Here is a 19,050-nt window from a genome sequence, read left to right as displayed (position 1 = left end):
GTTTTCAAATTTCCAGCTTCATGGCGTGCTTGGTTTTGAAACCAAGTTTGAAGTTCAGAGTTATGGTGATTGCGTGACATACATCTCAGCCGGCTCCGATCGCGTTTGTCGAAAAACATAGGCTTATCTGGTGATTTTAAGCCTTTTTAGGAAAGTAAGCGTTAGAAAAAGTGTTTTTGTACAAGTTTGTTCATTTCTTTTACAGAATCGGTGGGCTAGATACCCAAAGTAAGCTCCAGATGTTTTACACTATTTTCCGGCTACAAAGATTACTCACAAGCATGGCGGATCCATACTGGACTCGGCTCTGTAAATTTGCGCAAAAACATTTCGACAAATATCTTAAGTTTGGGAAAACAAGAAGACTTAAAACTTGGAGAAGTGCTTCCTCAACCTAATTATCCACTGAATATCTTTGTCTCGATGTGTGACAGTGAAAACGATTAATGTGCTATCTCCAATTTGCCGGTGAGTTTGATTTTCAAATGCTGTGCTGTATAACCCTTAAGGGAAATCAGTCCTTTTTCAAAGGTGCTCTTAAACACAGTCACATTCACCATTTGATCAATCCCCCAAACTGCAACGCCTGATATCGGGTCGTGGTTCTTGCTACGGAGTCGCTTACGTTACTTGTTCAGTGCGCAGGTGTAAAAATTCTCATAAGGTAGCGAATTATGGGAACAATGTCTCAAATTACATATGCTTTTACGTCGCCTCAAATTTTTTACTATAAACACTAAATAGTGTTACTCATCTTTTAAAATAAAAAAAATTCCAAGCCCGTCCATGTCATTTTGGAACAGCGTTCAAGAAGCTGCTTCAAAAATTACTTAATTCTGAGCGAAGATGTTCTGAAATGAAGGCATTTGTTTCCCAAATACCTCATGACTACCCATGACCTACACCCGAATTCCATCACTCTCCAAGCTGGCCTTGGAAATTATGTTGTGGTGTTCCAAGGCTAGGATTCAAACTCAAAGCTAAGCGTATCAGTGAACGTTGAGGCAACGGAAAATCTTTGCATGATACAAAAATGTTTAAAAAGCAACAGCTTAGAGAGTTAAATCGCCAAACAGTGCCCTAACTCTACATTTTTGTTAAATTAACCAAAAGTGCATACAGCTTAAATTGTCCGGCTATTACATGCAATAATTGACATGTCTGTGTCTTGTTTTACTGGTTAGTTTTACTTGATATTCATTTGCGAATGATGTCAAGTCACATGAATTAAATCATAAATGAAAAACGCCAATCAAGTGCTCATCTTCCTTGTGAGCGGTTCTCCAAATGTGAGCGATATGGGTTTTTTTTCAGGTAGGCTAGCTACCTGGCTGAACAAGCGAGAACACTGAGTGAATTGATCAGACGTATAAAGGGGCTAAGTTTCTCGGTGGATTAAGAAACGATAATTTGGTTTTACCAACGAAGTTGAAAATGTGAATCGGCCACCGTAAAGAGTATCTGAAGCTGACGTTTCAAGTGTTAGCCCTTCGTCAGAGCGAATAGTCAGACGTAGCTTGTTAGGTACAATTTATTTTTCCACTGAAACCGTTTTTCCTCATTTTCCATAAAGAGTTCTCTGATTCATTTTAATGCAAAGACACGAGCCCCGTGTTCGCAAGGCCGATTTTAGGTTGCAAGACAAAGGAATTTTTCATTTCGTCTGCGTTTTCCGTCTCGCTGGCCCCCGCGCTGACGTACAGAGGACTGGGAGTGAAAATTCTATCGAGACTCGGTCACGCTTCAGCCGTGATTGCCAACGAGCCAGCCGAGCGAAGACGCGAGGCTGGCGAGGCGGCAGCATTATAGAGCCGTGCGAGAGTATTGTACAGGCGGAAAAAATCTCGAGTGATTGTAAGATGTCTGTAAGGTAAGATTCCTGAGATTCCAATGACGTAATGTGAATAGGCTTTGTTTTGCAACGGACCAATGGTAGCGCGCAAAGATCGTGATGTCAAGTCCACATGTTGCTTATCGTGGACGCTTAGCAGCTTTGTCATTTATCGAGCGGAGGAGCGAGCAAGTTTGAGGTAAGAAAATTGCATTTTTCACCTACCTTTGTAAGTTTTATTTCCAATTCTGCGTGAGTGCACTTAAGTTAAGTGCCTTTGTGGTATAATTATCGAGTTAGCAAGCTCAGTAACCGGCCAGTGTGCCAAAGTCGGCCAGTGTGCCAAGTTGACGAGTGTGTCAAAGTCGGCAAGCGTGCCAAATGTAGACAACGCCAGCAGGCATAGAGCAATCAAAGAAACTGAGAAACCACCGAATTAAACAAAACAAAGCTCAAACAAACGATAATCGTAGCAAACTAGCGGCCAGTAAGCCAACTTTGACACCATTAGCGAGCAGAAAGCAATCAAAGTTGTAGCAAACTAGCGGCGGCGAACGAGCCACACGTGAGAGTGCCAAAGTCGGCAAGGGTGCCAAATCTAGACAACGCCAGCAGGCATAAAGCAATCAAAGAAACTGAGAAACCGCTTGAAACTGTATTCAAACAAAACAAACGATAGTTTTAGCAAACTAGTGGCCAGTGAGGCAACTTTGTCACCATTAATAGCGAGCAGTTAGACAACGCCAGCAGGCATAAAGCAATCAAAGAAACTGAGAAACCGCTTGAAACTGTATTCAAACAAAACAAACGATAGTTTTAGCAAACTAGTGGCCAGTGAGGCAACTTTGTCACCATTAATAGCGAGCAGAAAGCAATTAAAGTTGTAGCAAACTAGCGGCGAGCTAGCCACGAAAGAGTGCACTCGTCATTGGCCACTGAACCAACTTTGTCACCCCACAAACAAGCTGAAAACAATCGAAGCAACTGAGATTCAACTTAACTTAAGCTTGAGTTAAATTCAAAGGAAACCTAACGCGGCGGAAGTGCATTGGAGAGCGAGCAAGCTGCAATAATCAACTGTCAGCTCGATCAATTCTTTCGACTGTTATTAATATCAAGCGTATCACGAATTTTTGAAGCACAGACTTTTTGCCCACTAAAATACAAGGTACACCTAGAGCAATAAACCGCACAAAAGTTTGAAAATGATGTGGCTATTGTTTATGTTGCTACTCTTTCCCAATCGTACTGCCCACAATAATCTGTTAGAATTGGGGAGTGTGTGCCCAAAATGCAGCATCATCTATTTCAGATTTAGGGGGAGATACTTGTCAAGGCGAATAGCTTATCCTTCTAATGGTAGTTTTAATCCCTTCGTTATTTCAAACAAGGAGGCACACATTGTGAATGGGAACATAAATTCAGAAGTGTTGGAAGAAAAACGCAATGCAATATGTAATAGCACTGATAGTAATTCTACATACATGTGTGAAGGATCAAATGTAAGAGATCACTTTCGTAATTATTGTTTGACCAACGTAGGGAAGTTTTCTTGTGCAGTTGATTGCTTTCTTGAGCTATGTTATTTTGTTTTTCGCAATCATCTTCAAAACATTACATGCAATGATTTTTTTCAAGTTATCTCTGAGGCGTGCAATCAAAGGGCAATTGTTGGTGCTGTTGATGTTGTGCGAGAGCCTATATGGTCACTGATCAGAGGTCGTTGCCCATCATTTTCTTCAATGACTGCAAATGCTGTTTTTAGTGACATATTTACCATGCAAGCATTTGGGGATTTAACCAGTGATTTGAAATCATTATTTCTTATTCAACAATGTAATCAGACTTGCTGCACCCTGTGTAACAATCAAATATTGAAAACTACTAGCACTATTGTCTTGTATATTACTTGTCCAAATATTCTGCCCACTGAATTTGAAAACTGTGTTTCAGAAGCTGCTTTGCCTAATAGCAGACCACTTTTTTGTGATGCATGTCAAAGGCATTCTGGTGATATTTCAGGTTTGCAACATTTTGTTACCATGCCAAAATTTTTACACATTGAATTATCATCAATTTCTTTTGGTCAAACTGTTCTACCAGCAAGTATGGAACTCTTAGGTACATTTTACTTATTAAAAGCTGTTGTGCGGTGTGCAAGCCACCATTTCACTATTGCTATAAACAATGGTCGTTATTGGTTTTATTATGATGATCTCTGTAGTGCAGTTCAGCAATATGCTACATTTCAAGATATTTTGAATGTTTACGCCAATGGATGGTATTTTGCTGTTTATGAAAGCTCTGTTGATAACATTATTAATATACATCAAGGCATTGATTCCTGTACATTAATGCCAGACCATTCTTATTCAAAATTAGAGGATAAAGAACGCCAAGCCTGTGATGATTTTGGGAAAGAAGTTTGCACACCCAGAAAATGACAAAGACCAGAAACAAATACTGACAAATTGATAGATAGAAAAAGAAAGCTGAACTTAAATGTAGTAAATCCACATTTGAAGAATTACAAAATTGCTAAAAAAGCCAAAGAGACAGAGAGTGAAAAACTTTCTAGACAAAAAAAGCAAAAAGAATATATGAGGGCATACAGAAGGAAAATAAAGGATTATGAGACAGGGGAGGAGAAGCAAGCATGATTGATAAAACAAAATGTGCAAAAGTGGAACTCTAGACAGAAAAAGGAAGACAATACATTTGATGTAATTAAACCAGTAGGAAAATTTACAGCTAAAAAAGCCAAAGAGACAGAGAGTGAAAAACTTTCTAGACAAAAAAACCAAAAAGAATATATGAGGGCATACAGAAGGAAAATAAAGGATTATGAGACAGGGGAGGAAAAGCAAGCACAATTGATAAAACAAACTGTGCAATTTAAGTGGAACTCTAGACAGAAAAAGGAAGACAATACATTTGATGTAATTAAACCAGTAGGAAAATTTACAGCATGGCAAAAAGTAGATAAACCACTGCATAATGTTGACAAAGAAGCATATTTATCTCAATTTGACAGTATAAACACTGGACCAATTCATGTACAGAAGTGGGCTATCAAAAACATGGAAGACTTTCATAATTCACTTAAATTCAAAATTTATATGTGTGAAGTTTGCCATGAGGCATGGCCATTATCATCAAAAGGCAAAAAGAGATCTCCTTATATGTGTTCAAGATGTTCACGTGACAAGAATGGAGTGAAAAAATTTTCATCTCAGAATAGAATGATTCCTTCACAAGTCCCAAATGAATTGCAAGGTTTAATGCAATTAGAGGAAATGTTAATAGCTCGTGTTTTCCCAGTAATTTCTGTTTATACAAAACCAGGTGGACAAAAAGCATATAAAGGTCATTGTATTAACTTCTCTCAAGATATCCAAGAGTTAGCCAATTCATTGCCAAGAAACCTAAGTGAAATGCCAGTAATAGTTGTGTCAGTCAAAGGCAAAGATAATACTTATAAAGATCTCACTGTGAGACGTGAAAAGGTCAGCTGTGCTCTGCACTGGTTAGTTCAACATAACCCTGTATATAAGGATATCACTATTGATTATGAATTGTTGGCTTTCTTGCCTTCTGATGGCATTCCCACTGAGCTGCGTAAAATTTATTGTACTGAGAACAGTAAAGATGATGAAATTGATCCAGCTGGTCCAGCTTAAGTCCACTGGAGCAACAGCCCATGTGAAGGAAGATTGCGTGTTGGAGGACAACACTGGGTCATCAATGATTCACATTTGGGAACCCCTTGTCCATACCTTGACAACGGGTAAATCATACTGCTTCACCAACCTGACAGTAAAGAATTTCCAAGGGTCGACGTATCTAAGTACATCGCCAAACACAACAGCAAACCTTACAACACAAACAGTGCAAACCCTGACTGGACCAGATATGCTCAAAAGTCCAGAAAAGGAAGTAACTGCTTCAGAATTCAATTTGGTGTCAAAGCTAAACATCTTTTGTTCCTGCAAAGTGTGCAAAAAACGCTTAAATGATGTTGAATCATTCACTTGCACCACACTGAAGTGTGAAAACTGTGGTACACGTCAAAGATCAAGAGATATCAAACTGCAGGCTTCAGCAAAAATTTCTATCACTGAATCAGAAGGTGACAACAGCAAAGAGATGTGGATCCAGGCTTTCACTGAGCAACTAGAAACCCTGCTGGCAGGATCAACCTTATCCCTAAAGGATAAAATCGATGACATTGAAGTTTATCTTATGTCTCTGGAAGACATTTGTTTGGTATACAATGTCCAAACAACAAACATTACAAAGATTCTCTCCTTTAAACGTCCAGAAGTACACTCTGATTAGCACATTGTCTGTGAACAGTCCAATACCCTTGTGTGATTGTCTCGGAGGACGTTGGAAAGTTAAAATTGTTGTTTAATACTGATGTAACATGTGGTCTCGGACAGGCCCATGCATCCCAAAGCTAAAAGATGTGCATCTGCTTTCCCAGGTGTTTGACTTTGAAGAACGTTATAGCAGTGAATGAAAAATATTTTGTTACAGTTTAGATTCATGTGTTAGAGATTTCGCTCTATACATCCCTTAATTAAGGATAAAATTAATGACGTTGAAGTTTATCTTATATTGTCTCGAAGAAAATATTTGTTTGGTCAACAATGTCCAAACAATGAACAATACAAAGTTCTTTCCTTTAAACGTCCAGAAGTAAACTCTGATTAGTTCATTCTGTGTGAACAGTCCAATAACATTGTGTGACTGTCTCGAACGATGTTGGAAAATTAAAATTATTGTTTAATACTGATGTAGCATGTGTTATCTCAGACTGGCCCATGCATCCCAAACTTAATAGTTGTGCTATCCCAGTTGAATGACTGTGAAGAAAAAATTTATTTAGTGATTCAGAAATATTTTGTTACAGTTCATATACAATTAAGAGTTGTTATTGTGGGTTCATTTTTGTTCTGTATTACCTTATATTATTCAGTTTTACACATAATTTTTAGAAAGGGAAGAAAACACACTTGGCTATCATTGCAGCACAAACTTTTGTATTGCAATAATGTAAAATCAAGAAACTTATTTTCGTTTTCACCATATTCACCTCAAAATTTAAAACATTTCACGTTGGTTGGAATACTTCACTACTAAAATTTACACCCACAAAACATGACTCCATTTTTTAACATTACCAATGAGTATTTCTTTTCATTGGTTGCTCGTTGGCACTTAGCGATAGCTATATCTAGTAAATTAGTTTGTACTCAATAATAAGACCGAGAGATAATTTTTCCTTAATTCACTACAGATCTCAGAACAGATGCCATGTCTGTCGCAGAGGAAAACTGGCAAACAACAAGATCAACCATCAGAGAAAGAACTAAGTTTGTTTTCAACAACGACCGCTTCAGCGATATCAAGTTCGTTGTTCGGAATGGTGAAAGTAAACAAGTGATTCCTGCTCACAAGTTCTTGTTGTCTATCAGCAGTCCTGTGTTTGAAGCCATGTTTTACGGTGAGTTGGTAGAAACTAAAGACTCTATTGAACTGCCTGACTGTGAGTACGAGAGTGTTTTGGAGTTGTTTTGTTACATGTACAGCGATGAAGTGAACTTGAGCGGAAGTAATGTGATGGGGGTGTTGTATTTGGCTAAGAAGTACATGTTGCCCTCACTGGTGGAGAAATGCATGGAATATCTCCAGGAGAACATGGATCCATCCAATGTTTTCAGTATCCTTCCTTCCGCTCAGAAATATGAAGAGAAAAACCTAGTGGAACGATGCTGGAAAGTGATTGACGAAAAGACAGAGGAAGCTGTGAAATCTGAAGGATTCGCGACAGTTGAGAGATCCTTACTTGAGTCAATAATCGCAAGAGACACTCTAACGATAGAAGAGATAGATCTGTTTAAAGCTGTCGACCTGTGGGCCACAAAGGAATGTGAGAGGCAAGATTTAAACGCTGATGGTGGAACTAAAAGAAGAATTGTTGGAGAAAAAATTGTCAAAGCATTACGTTTCCCAACGATGAAACAGAAAGATTTCGCGGGTGAGGTTTTAGCCAGTGATATCCTCACTAAAGAGGAAATTGTCAGGCTTATCAGACACCAGAATTCCTTATTCAACTCCCCAGTAGGATTTCCCGAGACAAAAAGAGCGTACCAGTCTACTAGTGAAATTCAACGATGCGGTAGATTTAGGACCGTGAATACGTCGAGTGGTTGGGGTTATACCAGCAGATGTATAGATGCCATAGATTTCTGTGTGGACAAGAGCGTTGTGTTACATGGAGTGCGTTTCTTTGGCAGTAAGGACTGCGCTTACCCGGTTGACCTGATGGTTTCGAATCAACACACTGGTTCAGTTTTGGTTTCTTTAAAAACTGAAGAACTTTTGTCGAAACAATTGCAAGGCAATAGATTTTATTATTACGGCATTGAAGTGTCCTTTGACGAAAAAGTACTAGTAAAGGAAAACACTCGGTATTGTTTAAGTGCTTTGGTGACTGGTCCCTCTTCGCTGTATGGAAAAGACGGTGCGATTACTGATACATGTTCAGGTGTCACATTCACATTTATGGACAGCAGCTCCTCAAAAAATGGAACTTCGATAAAACAAGGACAGTTTCCCGAATTATTATTTTCTTTTGAATGATTGCGAAAATTTTCAAGTAGTAATCGCATAGCTCTCTTAACTTTTAATGAAAATGTGAAATAAACTGACGCAAATTTGAAAATGCCTGTAATGAATAACACGTTTTGAACATCAGTTTGAATGAAATTTATTTTATTACAAGAATTGTAATCAGTTTTGACTGAACGTATTGCCAAGGTAATTAACAATCTCTTCAGAAGACTCTCAATCTAAATTATAACATAACCAAAGTAAATCGTGCGCTCTGATTGGTCAATTCAGCGTCCTCCATTTGCCCATGGGTGTACGCTGCTGACATGAGCAAATGCAAAGACAATTTTTCCGCGGGCACTTGTATTTTCTGGTCACGTAAGATTTGTTAAATAAAAGGGAACTCTTTAGCTACAATGTATCAATGTTGTGTTATAAAACAAATGGTAAACACCACAGCGTACACTATTGAGTTATGGATGCACTTGGGAGGTTTGCTAAGCGCGCACTCAAGAAGCTAGAGTCACTCGAGGCTATCGCCTCGAGTGACTCTTATGCTTCTTTCGTGCTTAGCAACCTCCTGCGTGCATCCATAACTCAATTGTGCACGCTGTGGTGTTTACCATTTGTTAAATAAGTCCGTGTTTACCAAGGGCGATAAGAAACTGGAGTGAACTGAAAACATACATGACTAAACCCGGACTCACTAGCCTCGTCTTCACGTGGAAACACAAAAGGATTATTACACGTATGAGAGGCTAGTGAGTCCAGAACAATGGCAACTCAAATTGGACGCCATATTTGAATTCGTTCTATAATAACTCGAATCTTTTCATTTCCTATTCACATACACTTGTTCGCCTTTTGAAAATTCAGCAAATGACACCTCAAATTTGATTGCTGAAGTTGTCATCCGATTAAGATAACTATACATAGTATTTTTAAGGCTTAGTTAGCTTTACATGTTGCATATTGAGTTGTCCATAAGCAAAGTTAATTATTTTAATAAGCGATAGGTAATCTTCATTTAGAGGACGTTTTGTCTAAATACTGTAATGCAGTTTGCATTACAGTATTCGTGGAACAACATTTATTCGTCACTTCTGAACAATCCATAGTGTTCGTGTTGTTAAGACATGTATTTTGTAGCTTTCGGTTCATATTTTAGTGCAAATCAAATTCAAATATACTCAGTTGCGGAATATTCACGTTTTGGGGTGAATCATTGAGCTAGAATGAAATAATCAGAAGACCACTCTTATATATGCTAATCCATCACGAGTAAAGCTTACAGAAAGATAAAGAAATTAACAGAAGAAGACATCACTAGCAACACTTTTCTGCTGTCAAACTAAATTCTCACCAGTACCATTAATTACAATTCATGTCAAGAAGTAATGAAATTCAGTGTCAATTTTAGAAATAAGTTATAATAAAATGCTACAGTACCTGAGCATCCCTCATCAAGCCTGGTATCCCTGTGTCTTCTATATACCCTTGACCACCGAAGCTCTCCACACCTTCCGAGGTAACATGCATGGCCTGTCCATTTAAGAAGGCATACTAAGAAATTAATGAAAAGGGGGGAAAAGAGCACTACGCAAAGTCCTTGCTACTTCAATTGGGACTTTTTTTTTAACAAAAGAATGAAATAGCTTTCCGTTTAAAGAACTGATCTCAAAAAGTCTTATCTGAAGTGTTTTCTTAGATTCTCCTTCTCTCTTTTAAAGCAAGATAAAATCACAAAGTCAATTACTCAAAACGCTCACTCCGAATTGCGAACCAAATTTTCCAGTGTAGATTTCACACATGTGTGCGCTGGAGGCGATGCGTGTGAGTATCAAGTCACCCACGCCGCTATCTCGCAGGTGGCTATCTGTTGAAGATGTATGCCGTACAGAGTTTAAAACCAATCAAAACTCGAATAACTTCAAGTCTGGCACGATTTATTGGTTATAATAAAGTCATTTTTAGATTGGTATGTCGTACCTGTTTAGCTGTGTACAGTTTTGTGATCGGCGTAAGAAGTCTCAACAGCCGTGTCTCTACATCTGATGCCTCGTTACAATCTTGTTTACCAAGCAGATGGGCAATTTCCATTGTGAGTAGGAAGGCCGCACGGGTCTTCAACTGTTTATGGATAAAAAAAAGCCAAGTTATATTAACACATTTCGTTCTAAAGGAGTAAATAAAAGGTAAATATATACGAAGTCTCTGAGTCGTTCATTTCCGCTTTGAGATATATAATTTCCAATCATTTATTTTGGGCCCCTTGCTGTTCCTGACTTTCATCGATGACCTCCCACAAGTGATCTCAAACTCTACTGTGGATGTTTATGCCGATGATACTACCTTTTCCTCTGGTGCTCATTGTACTCTGGGGACAACGGCAGTTGAAGCAAAACTTCAGGAGGACATTGACAGTCTTTGCGCATGGTCTACTCAAAATCGCATGGTCTTAAATGTCGGGAAAACCAAATCTATTCTGGTAACTGGCAAGCGTCTCAAGTCACGTGTAGCTGACCCTAGTTTGAAGTTGCAAGCAAATGGAACAGCTATCGAGCAAGTTAAACATCAGAAACTGCTTGGGGTTACAATTGATCAAGAACTAACTTTTAAGGAACATGTAGATAAACTTTGTAAGAAGGTTAGCAAAAAAATTGGCCTACTGAAAAAGTTGTGTACTTATTTACCCATTGAGGAAAGATTACTCTTCTATAATGCCCTTATTAAGCCGGTCATGATGTATGGTAGTATAGTTTGGACCTATTGTTCTAAGGAAGATCTCATGAGAGTGTTTCGGTTGCAGAAACGTGCAGCGCGTGTAATATTAGGTACAGGTATCAGTTCAAGAACTGTGGAAAATTTTAAGAAACTAAATTGGATCCCATTCTTTGATGAAGTCAAGATAAGAAAGTGCGTGTTAATTTATAAGGCACTGCATGGGGAATCCCCTACGTATATTGAAAGTACTTTAACTACAAATCACTCCCTGCATGGTAGAGAGACCAGGCATGGCCAGCATAACCTAATCTGTCCCAAGTATCGAAATACTACCGAGGAAGGAAGGTCTTTCCAAGTTAGTAGTATTAAGTTATGGAATAGTCTTCCAAATGAGCTTAGGAAACAACGTAGCATCTCCTCTCTTAGGAATGATTTGAAGAATTATTTTATAAATTCTTATAGAGACATTGATTCTTTTGAAGCTGTATTATAATCTAGTTTTATTGTATTTATAATCTTTGAATAGTTACATTGTTCAAATAGTTAGTTCTATTTTTAATCTCTATGGCTTAGAATGTATTACTAACTTTAGTTTTGAGGGCCACTGGTTTATCAGCGCAAGCTGTTATGTGTCTACCCTCTTTAAATAAAGTCGATTATTATTATTATTATTATTATTAATATTATTATATTCCATATATATATATATATATATATCTTATTCGACGTTTTGTTGTGTAGTATTGCTGAGTATTTTTACAAATTGTGCCGTATTTTGACGAGCCCGTAGGGCGAGTCAAAATACAAATAACGAGTAAAAATACTCAGCGATACTACACAACAAAACGTCTCATAAGTTATTTATTATCCAACACGCCAAACTGTTCTTTCAGTGCGGGCGAATTTCGCGGATATTTATTTACGCGTTGTTGTGTTGCTGTTTCTATTTTCTTCATTAAATGAAGAAATTTTCTGGTCGTCAAGCTGTTTTTCTTCGTTCGATTCATCTAATGAACTTGGATCTATATTTGCCAGCCATTCTGACTCTTCGTCGTCGGAAATATGATTCAAATGGTCCGCCATTTGTTTTTTTTTTGTAACTACAATCCAATTTTTCGCTTGCGCGATGCAAGAAAACCTGTTTAACCGGTACTCTACAATAGACGAGTACAAATACCGCGTGATATTTGTACTCGTCTATGGCGTTATTTGTACTCGTCTAGGTGTAGTTGGATAATAATAGCGGTTAATATCATTGGTGTATAGCTAATACAAATACCTGCCTTAGGTGAAGGAATGATTGAAAAAACCAATTCGCAGTTACCTGAACCAGAAATTACAACACTCCTGAATTTACTTTCGACATTAAATTGACAATTGTTCTGTGATTCTAGAAAGAATTCAACTAGTTAAGTTGCCATCACCTCTATTCTAGCAAGCGTCTGCATATGGAGAGGATGTTCCACCAGTAGTTTACCAAACACTGATCGCCTCAAACAATAATCTTGAGCTAGGGACATAATTCTGCAAAAGGAACAGAAAACATCAATGCGAAAACTACTACAAACGAAACTTTTCGAGGTTAAAAGCTCAATACCGCTGAATCTTTTAAAATCATTGCATCTATAACCAATCAACATTAAACACTCTGAAAATCAGCATGTGTACTCTCCAAATTGTTCTCTGTACATTTCCTATGAAACTGACCAGGAGAATTTGTTTCAAAATCAAGAGCTTCTTTAGCTGGCAATCTTTACTAATGTTTGATTAAGCAGTGATATTGTAAAGGAAAAATTACGTCCTAAATAGTTTTCAGGGTTAAGGGACCTAACATTATTTACAGGGAGGGGGGGTAGGGGGGCTGGTGGAAATGAGAATTAAACTTCTCAAAAACTTTAAGTTCCCCCTTTATTGGGGACACACTTTTTTTCTTTCCTCCTCCTCCCCCCCCCCCCCATAATTCTTTAAATTAATTTTTTGGCACTTAAAAAATGATCTAAGATACTATACTAAAACATTTTATGTAAACCAAAATGAAATGTTATGAAGAATACCATCCTACCTTTTTTAAAAGTAATGCACAAGGAGATGAAAGTGACAGAGTGTTAATAAGCAGTTAATAAGCAGTGAATCTGAGGATGAAACACTTTTAAGGACTTTCAATTGTCAACCGTTTGTTTAGATTGAGATTGAGTCTTTTGTTTATCAGAGTCTCCAATTAAAACATAAAAAGGGGGGACCAAATAAAATTCTGCAATATCAATACCAGCAAAATTTACTTTTTATGTACACACAAATTTTTGGTCCCCCCTCATTTCCACCAGCCCCCCCCCCCCTCCTCCCTGTAAATAATGTTAGGTCCCTAAGCTAACTGAATGATTACAATTATGGCTAGACTAAAAGCCAATTGAATTTATCAAATTCACTAGGATGAATGTTTTAACCCCCATTTAGCACCTCCAAACTATGCACCTCACAACCCCCCCCCTCCCCTCCCTTCCCCAAACCCATCTTGGAAATTTTTCTGGTTTCTCCAGAAAGTTTTAACAAGCCATTAAATGTGTGGACAAAGAGAGAAGCCATTAGAGTAGAGAGTCTTGACCAAAACCTAACACAGTGATACCAGATATGACAATGAATCAGTGCTCTGCATGTCAAATGAAAGATGAAAGTGCTAGCACTAACAATGTCTGTCAGACATATTAGCTACACACAGCTAATTTACCACTCTCACCTCCTCATAACACCTGCAGCAGAAATGCTGTTGTGAAAGCGGGTTATTGTTAACATGTCAGATATACAAGGCACTCCACGACCCTCATCAGACATCTGAAAATTTTTTACAAAATGTATTTAGTTTTGTGTGAGAGAATGTTATTGTGCAAAGTTTGAGTAGCAAACATCAGAACAACATATTAAAATGCTAAAAAAGGATCGAGTTTTTTTTTTTTAGGGGTTTAAGGAACAACTCCACCAAACCTTGTTCTACTGAAGGTTCATGGAATGTTCAGAATAAGCTAAACACATTAATTTAATTTGTAACTCACAGTGAAAGGCACCTTTCCTATTAAGATCAACAGGGAGATAACAGGATAAAGAATAAGGTAACAGCCCTAGCCTAGAACTAAGAACCTTCTATGTTTTGTCTAAGGCACTAATTAACCCTTAACCACCTAACATCAGTATGTATTTTCTCTATTACTGTTCACAATAGATTTCTTTAGATGTTGACAAGGAGAATGTGTTTAACAACCAAATGCTGGGTGGTCAGTTCTTTTTGCTCCTGGGACCTTAATGCATGATTTTATAGGAAAATTCATTACTCCGGACGAGAGAATTCCACATTAAATTGTATGTGAAAACCGATATTGCACGAATCGCAAAGTGATGAGTGCGATATTGGTTTTCAAGTGCAATATTTAATGTGGAATTCACGAGTGAAGTAATGGATTTTCCTTGAATCGCATAACTGAATAAAAATGAGAAAAAAACGGAAACAGCATTACTTAAAAATGTTATGTTTATGTAGAGGCAAAACAATATCACTTTTTTTTCCTAACCATTTTCACTGCATTACCACAGTAGGGTAGGACTAGAATGGAACATATGCGAACCATGCGAGTAGTCCACCCAATATTTCCCATCCATCCCACCCCAGGGGAGGACAACGTCTCCTACCTCTAACCCTGTAGGAGATGGGACCTCCATTTATTCGTCCCTATCCGAGAAGACTAGAATATCTATACATTTCTTAAAGTTATAGAAAGGTAGCATATTCTTCTCAATTATTTTAAGACCTTGAGTGTTGGTCTGGCCAGGGCTTCAACCCTCGACCTCCCGCACAACAGTCCAGCACTCTATCCATTGAGCTAACCGGGAGGCGGTTAGCCTCTTAGCCTTGTTTTCAACTCGCAATTCCACACTAAATACCTCGCCTCGTTAACCAATCAGAATATGAGATTTTATTCAAGGATGCGATTCAAGGGTGATATTGTGAGAGAAAATAGCTGCACATCACTCTAAGGGATTAAACGGTTAAGGTTATAAAGTGTGGTATGATAATGAACAGGGAATTACTGTGACCAAGGTAAGGAAATATATGAATATATAAACCTTGTACGCTAGTGATCCATGAAGAAGGAGCTCAGCTGTGGGAAGCTGCTTGGTACCCAATTTATTTTTCAACCTCTGCAAAAATATGCAATTAAATATCAAATCAAATCAGCTTTGCAAGTATATACCATTTAACTCAGCACAGTCAACAAACAGAACACTTTTGTGCATTGTTTCCATTTGAAGCAGACAAAAAGGATGGGATGACATCATGAAAGATGCTCAAAGGACATAAAGGAAGTTCAGTTTTCTTAGTCTGAGGCCTTTTAGCTTTGTTATGAGTATGAATTAATAAATAGAAAGAGACTTTGGAGAGCAAAAATCCCTTGAATTGTCCCCTCACCCCTCTAAGGTACACCTTCATAAAAAACCCAACCACACCCTCAAGCCCCACACAAGTCTGCTTCTGAGCAAATTCAGCCACTTTCCAACAGACTCATACAAATAAATCTGGATCAGCAAGTGCTTGTAACATCTTATCTTGAGAATTACCACATTTACATGTTACCTGAACTTCGATATGGTTCAATTTGCCATCTTGATTGCGAGTCTGCATGTAAAACATTGAAATACCTTTGGTGCCCTGGAACAAAATAATAATCTTAATAATCACAATATTGTAATGAAAAATCATTTCAGTCATTACATATGAAGAAATTGTTAACTTAAATCTCAAAACAAAAAAAGGAAACTTTCAAATCTTAACACAGAAAAATAAAAAATTAAAAAAATAATAAATTTAAAATAAAAATATTAAAATAAAAGCAAATTGTTCCTAAACAATATCTGTTGTTTAAAACTGGAACCAACAGTTATGCACTCACTAATTTAACATTTATTTAACAAAATAAAGAAAACATGTATATTGCGGCTTTCCCTTTACTGCTTCCAAATCAAATAGAGACAACCAGACAACAAGGAGAAATTGGCTAAGATAAAACATCAAACTGAGCCCATGTCTATTGGTATCAATATCAGTATCTTGAGCAACTGTGCACCTAACACCCCTCCCCTAACCCAAAAACAGTAAACTAATATCATCTTAGGGTTATTGTTTGGTTAGGGGAAGGGTAGATTTGTAGTTTCTCAGATACTGACAGTGATCTTCCAGATTGTGTTTACTGACAGGTACTCTTGATATACAGATCGATATATATTGGTCAAGAGTCAGTTGATACTCAACTGATATGTTGGTCAGCACTTGGTCAACACTCGGCTAATAGTCGGCCCACACCTGGTTGATAGTCAGTCCGCACTATCAACGGAGTGTCAACCAATTGTTGACTGAGTGTTGAATGACTGTTGACCAACTGTTGACCGAGTGTTGAACGAGTGTCAACTGACATATTAGTGAGTGAGTCAAGTACAAACTGACTCTCGACCCATCGATCAAGAGTACCTAAAGTACATATGATCCAATCTTCAGTTGCTATGTTAATTGAACCACTTACAGGTACAATAGATCCATCAGGATTTTGTACTCTTGCTAAAGTGAGTGTCATGTTGGCATCAGTAGCTGAACTGAACCACTTATACCCATACAGTCTGTAGGTGCCATCTTCTTGGGGAACAGCTAGTGTCTCTGTACCATTTGCTACAACAGAAAAAACACATTCTTCACCACCAACATAGTAGCATAGATGATGATCTAAAAATCAACCAACAGGGGGAGAATGGTGATTAAAATCCAGACCCCCCCCCCACAAATACTTCCGATGCTTCTCACCTTTGCATTATTAATTAATCAAAATCACAATCTCAGTTTACATATTAACTGTTTAAAAGTATGAGTCCAAGAGTTTTAAGCAAGTGATTAAGACTCACCAACATCTGAGCCCCCTTTCCTTTCTGTCATCCACTGACCAGATGTCCAGAATTTCTTTGGATCTCTGCTGGTCAAACGACTGTAAGCATCTTTAAGGACACTAGGCTTCTCTGTCATAGTTGACACCTGAATGTTAAAATGTAAGGGAGAATTACAACAATGTTATGATAGCATTACAATAATATTGTAATGCTAATATTTATCTCCAACAATAGAAAGGAATAACAATAGAACAGAGAGGAAAACTGTATCCATTGTAGGAATGCTTACCACTAATACAAATGTCAAAAACTGCACCATTGTGCAGGGAGGACCATGAGCAAGAAGTGTAATTCAGAACAAGTACACTTGACCCTGTTCATTGATGACATGAATAAAGAGAGAGAGGGAAGGAGGGCAACAAAAATTAATGGCATCTTCAGTTAAAGCAATGGCTACACATGAGGAGCTTTCTACAACCACATCCACCAGAGTGTACAACAGCCAGTTAATCACTGATTGGCAAACAGTAATGCAAAATGACTGACAAGTATCACAGCTCACATAGTTAATCTGCAACCGTGCCTGATTTCACTATTGAAAGAGACTAAACTTTCTATACTACTACGGGCTAACATTACACAAACTGATAGACTCACTGTGGCTTTCCCTTTGAACATAATGTTTTCATTGATAAGATTCAAGTGTGTCAGGCATGTGCAGGCTACAATAAGCACTATTTAAAGACAAAAATCTACCCTTTTGTTGAAGCAGACATCAAATTACTCCCCTTTCCACCCAATGATGACTACCTTACTTTTCCTTAATCAGGCCACTTTGCTCTATTCCAACACCAGCTGCATGTTGTTGATGATTTCAACCTCTATCCAACATAACATTTTTGCAAGAAAGTTACACAGAACTGACACCCAATTTCACCTAAAATTCAACATCCTATACTTCCCTTAAATCTTAATGAAAGCCCTAATATTTGGTTCTTTCACTTAAAAGCACCTGCATAAGAATTTCTCTTGCAAGATTAATGTACACCATGATCATATTTTTAGATCTAAGCACTGTACCTTGATACTCTTAGCTGCTCCATCTGTCATGGCTAATGGACAAGAATACAAACCAGATGAAGGGGAAAACAAAAAAAGTTTTGCAGCTTGGTAGATACGGCTAGGAGTAAATAAATAAAAAAAGATAATGCTGAAGTTTGAATGCAGAGGCCTTGAGCTACATGCAAAATTAAAAAAAGAGTATATCAGTTCCATGAACTTGGGTAATCAACTGATTTTGAGTGCTTTTACCTCCACTGTCCATACTTTCTTTCATAAGGAATAGATATCAATCCTTCTTCAGCTGACACATCATGTAACTGTCTCCACCCCTGGCAGGTCTGAATATTGTCCACCCTTTGTCCCCAAGCATCAAAGTGTTCAAGTTTTGGTGGCTGCAGCTCACATTCTCTTCCCATAGAGTTTATATCAGTGGCCACTCTGTGGCCAAAGTGTTGTAAGTCTGGTAAGATTTCTTGTAAAACCTGTGTTAAAAAAGTCAGGTTTTAATGATAAACTTTATGAACAAAATTACGAACAACTTTGTTAAGTCTACAGAGTCTTCTTTGTCATCTGTTAAATGAAAAAAGTTCAAAAGGTCAATCATTCCCAGCCATCACGATACGATGTCCACCTCCATTGAAACAAATGAAACTCCTTCATAATATGTATCCAGAAGTATATCTATATATGCAGAGCACAATCCAACTAGGGTGCAAGTACTTTTTAAAAGGGCTGTTCAGTGGTAAAAGTGAGGGATGTTTTGAGAACCTGAGGAGAAGTCACTACTTGGGATTTCTCTCCCACAGATAAACAAAACACTTAACCCCCACCAGGGCTCAACACTAACAGCAACCAACTAACCACAGACTAGTAGAAATTCAGTTTTTGTTGGTGGT

At 37.9% G+C, this 19,050-nt stretch overlaps 3 protein-coding genes across 8 annotated transcripts in view; 2 read left to right on the top strand and 1 right to left on the bottom strand.

Moving 5' to 3' along the window:
- The window catches only part of LOC111335434 (acyl-CoA dehydrogenase family member 11), a 51,593-nt gene that overhangs the window by 31,695 nt on the left and 848 nt on the right, over positions 1 to 19,050 (bottom strand). For both annotated transcript variants that reach the window (XM_088744171.1, XM_022941330.2), the window contains exons 2-11: positions 18,404 to 18,636; positions 18,173 to 18,272; positions 17,111 to 17,237; positions 16,738 to 16,880; positions 15,795 to 15,869; positions 15,287 to 15,361; positions 13,908 to 14,002; positions 12,598 to 12,697; positions 10,439 to 10,579; positions 9,899 to 9,991 (exon numbers count right to left, since the gene is read on the bottom strand). In XM_088744171.1, the coding sequence (XP_088600297.1) occupies positions 9,899 to 9,991; positions 10,439 to 10,579; positions 12,598 to 12,697; positions 13,908 to 14,002; positions 15,287 to 15,361; positions 15,795 to 15,869; positions 16,738 to 16,880; positions 17,111 to 17,237; positions 18,173 to 18,272; positions 18,404 to 18,636 (1,182 nt within the window). The remainder of the gene's footprint in view (positions 1 to 9,898; positions 9,992 to 10,438; positions 10,580 to 12,597; positions 12,698 to 13,907; positions 14,003 to 15,286; positions 15,362 to 15,794; positions 15,870 to 16,737; positions 16,881 to 17,110; positions 17,238 to 18,172; positions 18,273 to 18,403; positions 18,637 to 19,050) is intronic.
- On the top strand, positions 349 to 9,653 carry LOC111335437 (BTB/POZ domain-containing protein 6-like). Of its 5 annotated transcripts, none has more exons than XR_015995010.1 (3): positions 1,754 to 2,030; positions 3,785 to 3,853; positions 4,214 to 4,425. XR_015995010.1 is itself a non-coding variant. In XM_088744170.1 (3 exons), exon 3 carries the CDS (start codon positions 7,151 to 7,153, stop codon positions 8,477 to 8,479), a length of 1,329 nt encoding a protein of 442 aa, XP_088600296.1. In that variant the 5' UTR covers positions 1,765 to 2,030; positions 3,785 to 3,853; positions 7,134 to 7,150; the 3' UTR covers positions 8,480 to 9,653. The 5 variants fall into 5 exon arrangements, 4 of the variants coding, with proteins under 4 accessions (XP_088600294.1, XP_088600296.1, XP_088600295.1 ...); XM_088744170.1 differs by lacking the exon at positions 4,214 to 4,425 and adding an exon at positions 7,134 to 9,653 and having other exon boundaries at positions 1,765 to 2,030; XM_088744168.1 differs by lacking the exons at positions 1,754 to 2,030; positions 3,785 to 3,853; positions 4,214 to 4,425 and adding exons at positions 349 to 468; positions 7,134 to 9,653.
- Positions 5,480 to 6,627, top strand: LOC148717460 (uncharacterized). Its single transcript, XM_088743621.1, has one exon. The coding sequence runs from the start codon at positions 5,480 to 5,482 to the stop codon at positions 6,167 to 6,169; it is 690 nt and encodes a 229-aa protein (XP_088599747.1). The 3' UTR covers positions 6,170 to 6,627.

The sequence above is a fragment of the Stylophora pistillata genome, chromosome 13, assembly GCF_964205215.1.
Source record: "Stylophora pistillata chromosome 13, jaStyPist1.2, whole genome shotgun sequence".
NCBI lineage: Eukaryota > Metazoa > Cnidaria > Anthozoa > Scleractinia > Pocilloporidae > Stylophora > Stylophora pistillata.
Note: the sequence above shows the minus strand (reverse complement) of the source record. Positions and strands in the feature narration are given on the sequence as shown.

Bases quoted from the DNA above. Each gene is read 5' to 3' on its own strand.
- LOC148717460 (XM_088743621.1), top strand. From the start codon at position 5,480: ATGATGAAATTGATCCAGCTGGTCCAGCTTAAGTCCACTGGAGCAACA.
- LOC111335437 (XM_088744167.1), top strand. From the start codon at position 3,037: ATGATGTGGCTATTGTTTATGTTGCTACTCTTTCCCAATCGTACTGCC. The intron at 3,854-7,133 runs GTTTGCAACATT...AATTCACTACAG, and splicing joins GCATTCTGGTGATATTTCAG to ATCTCAGAACAGATGCCATG.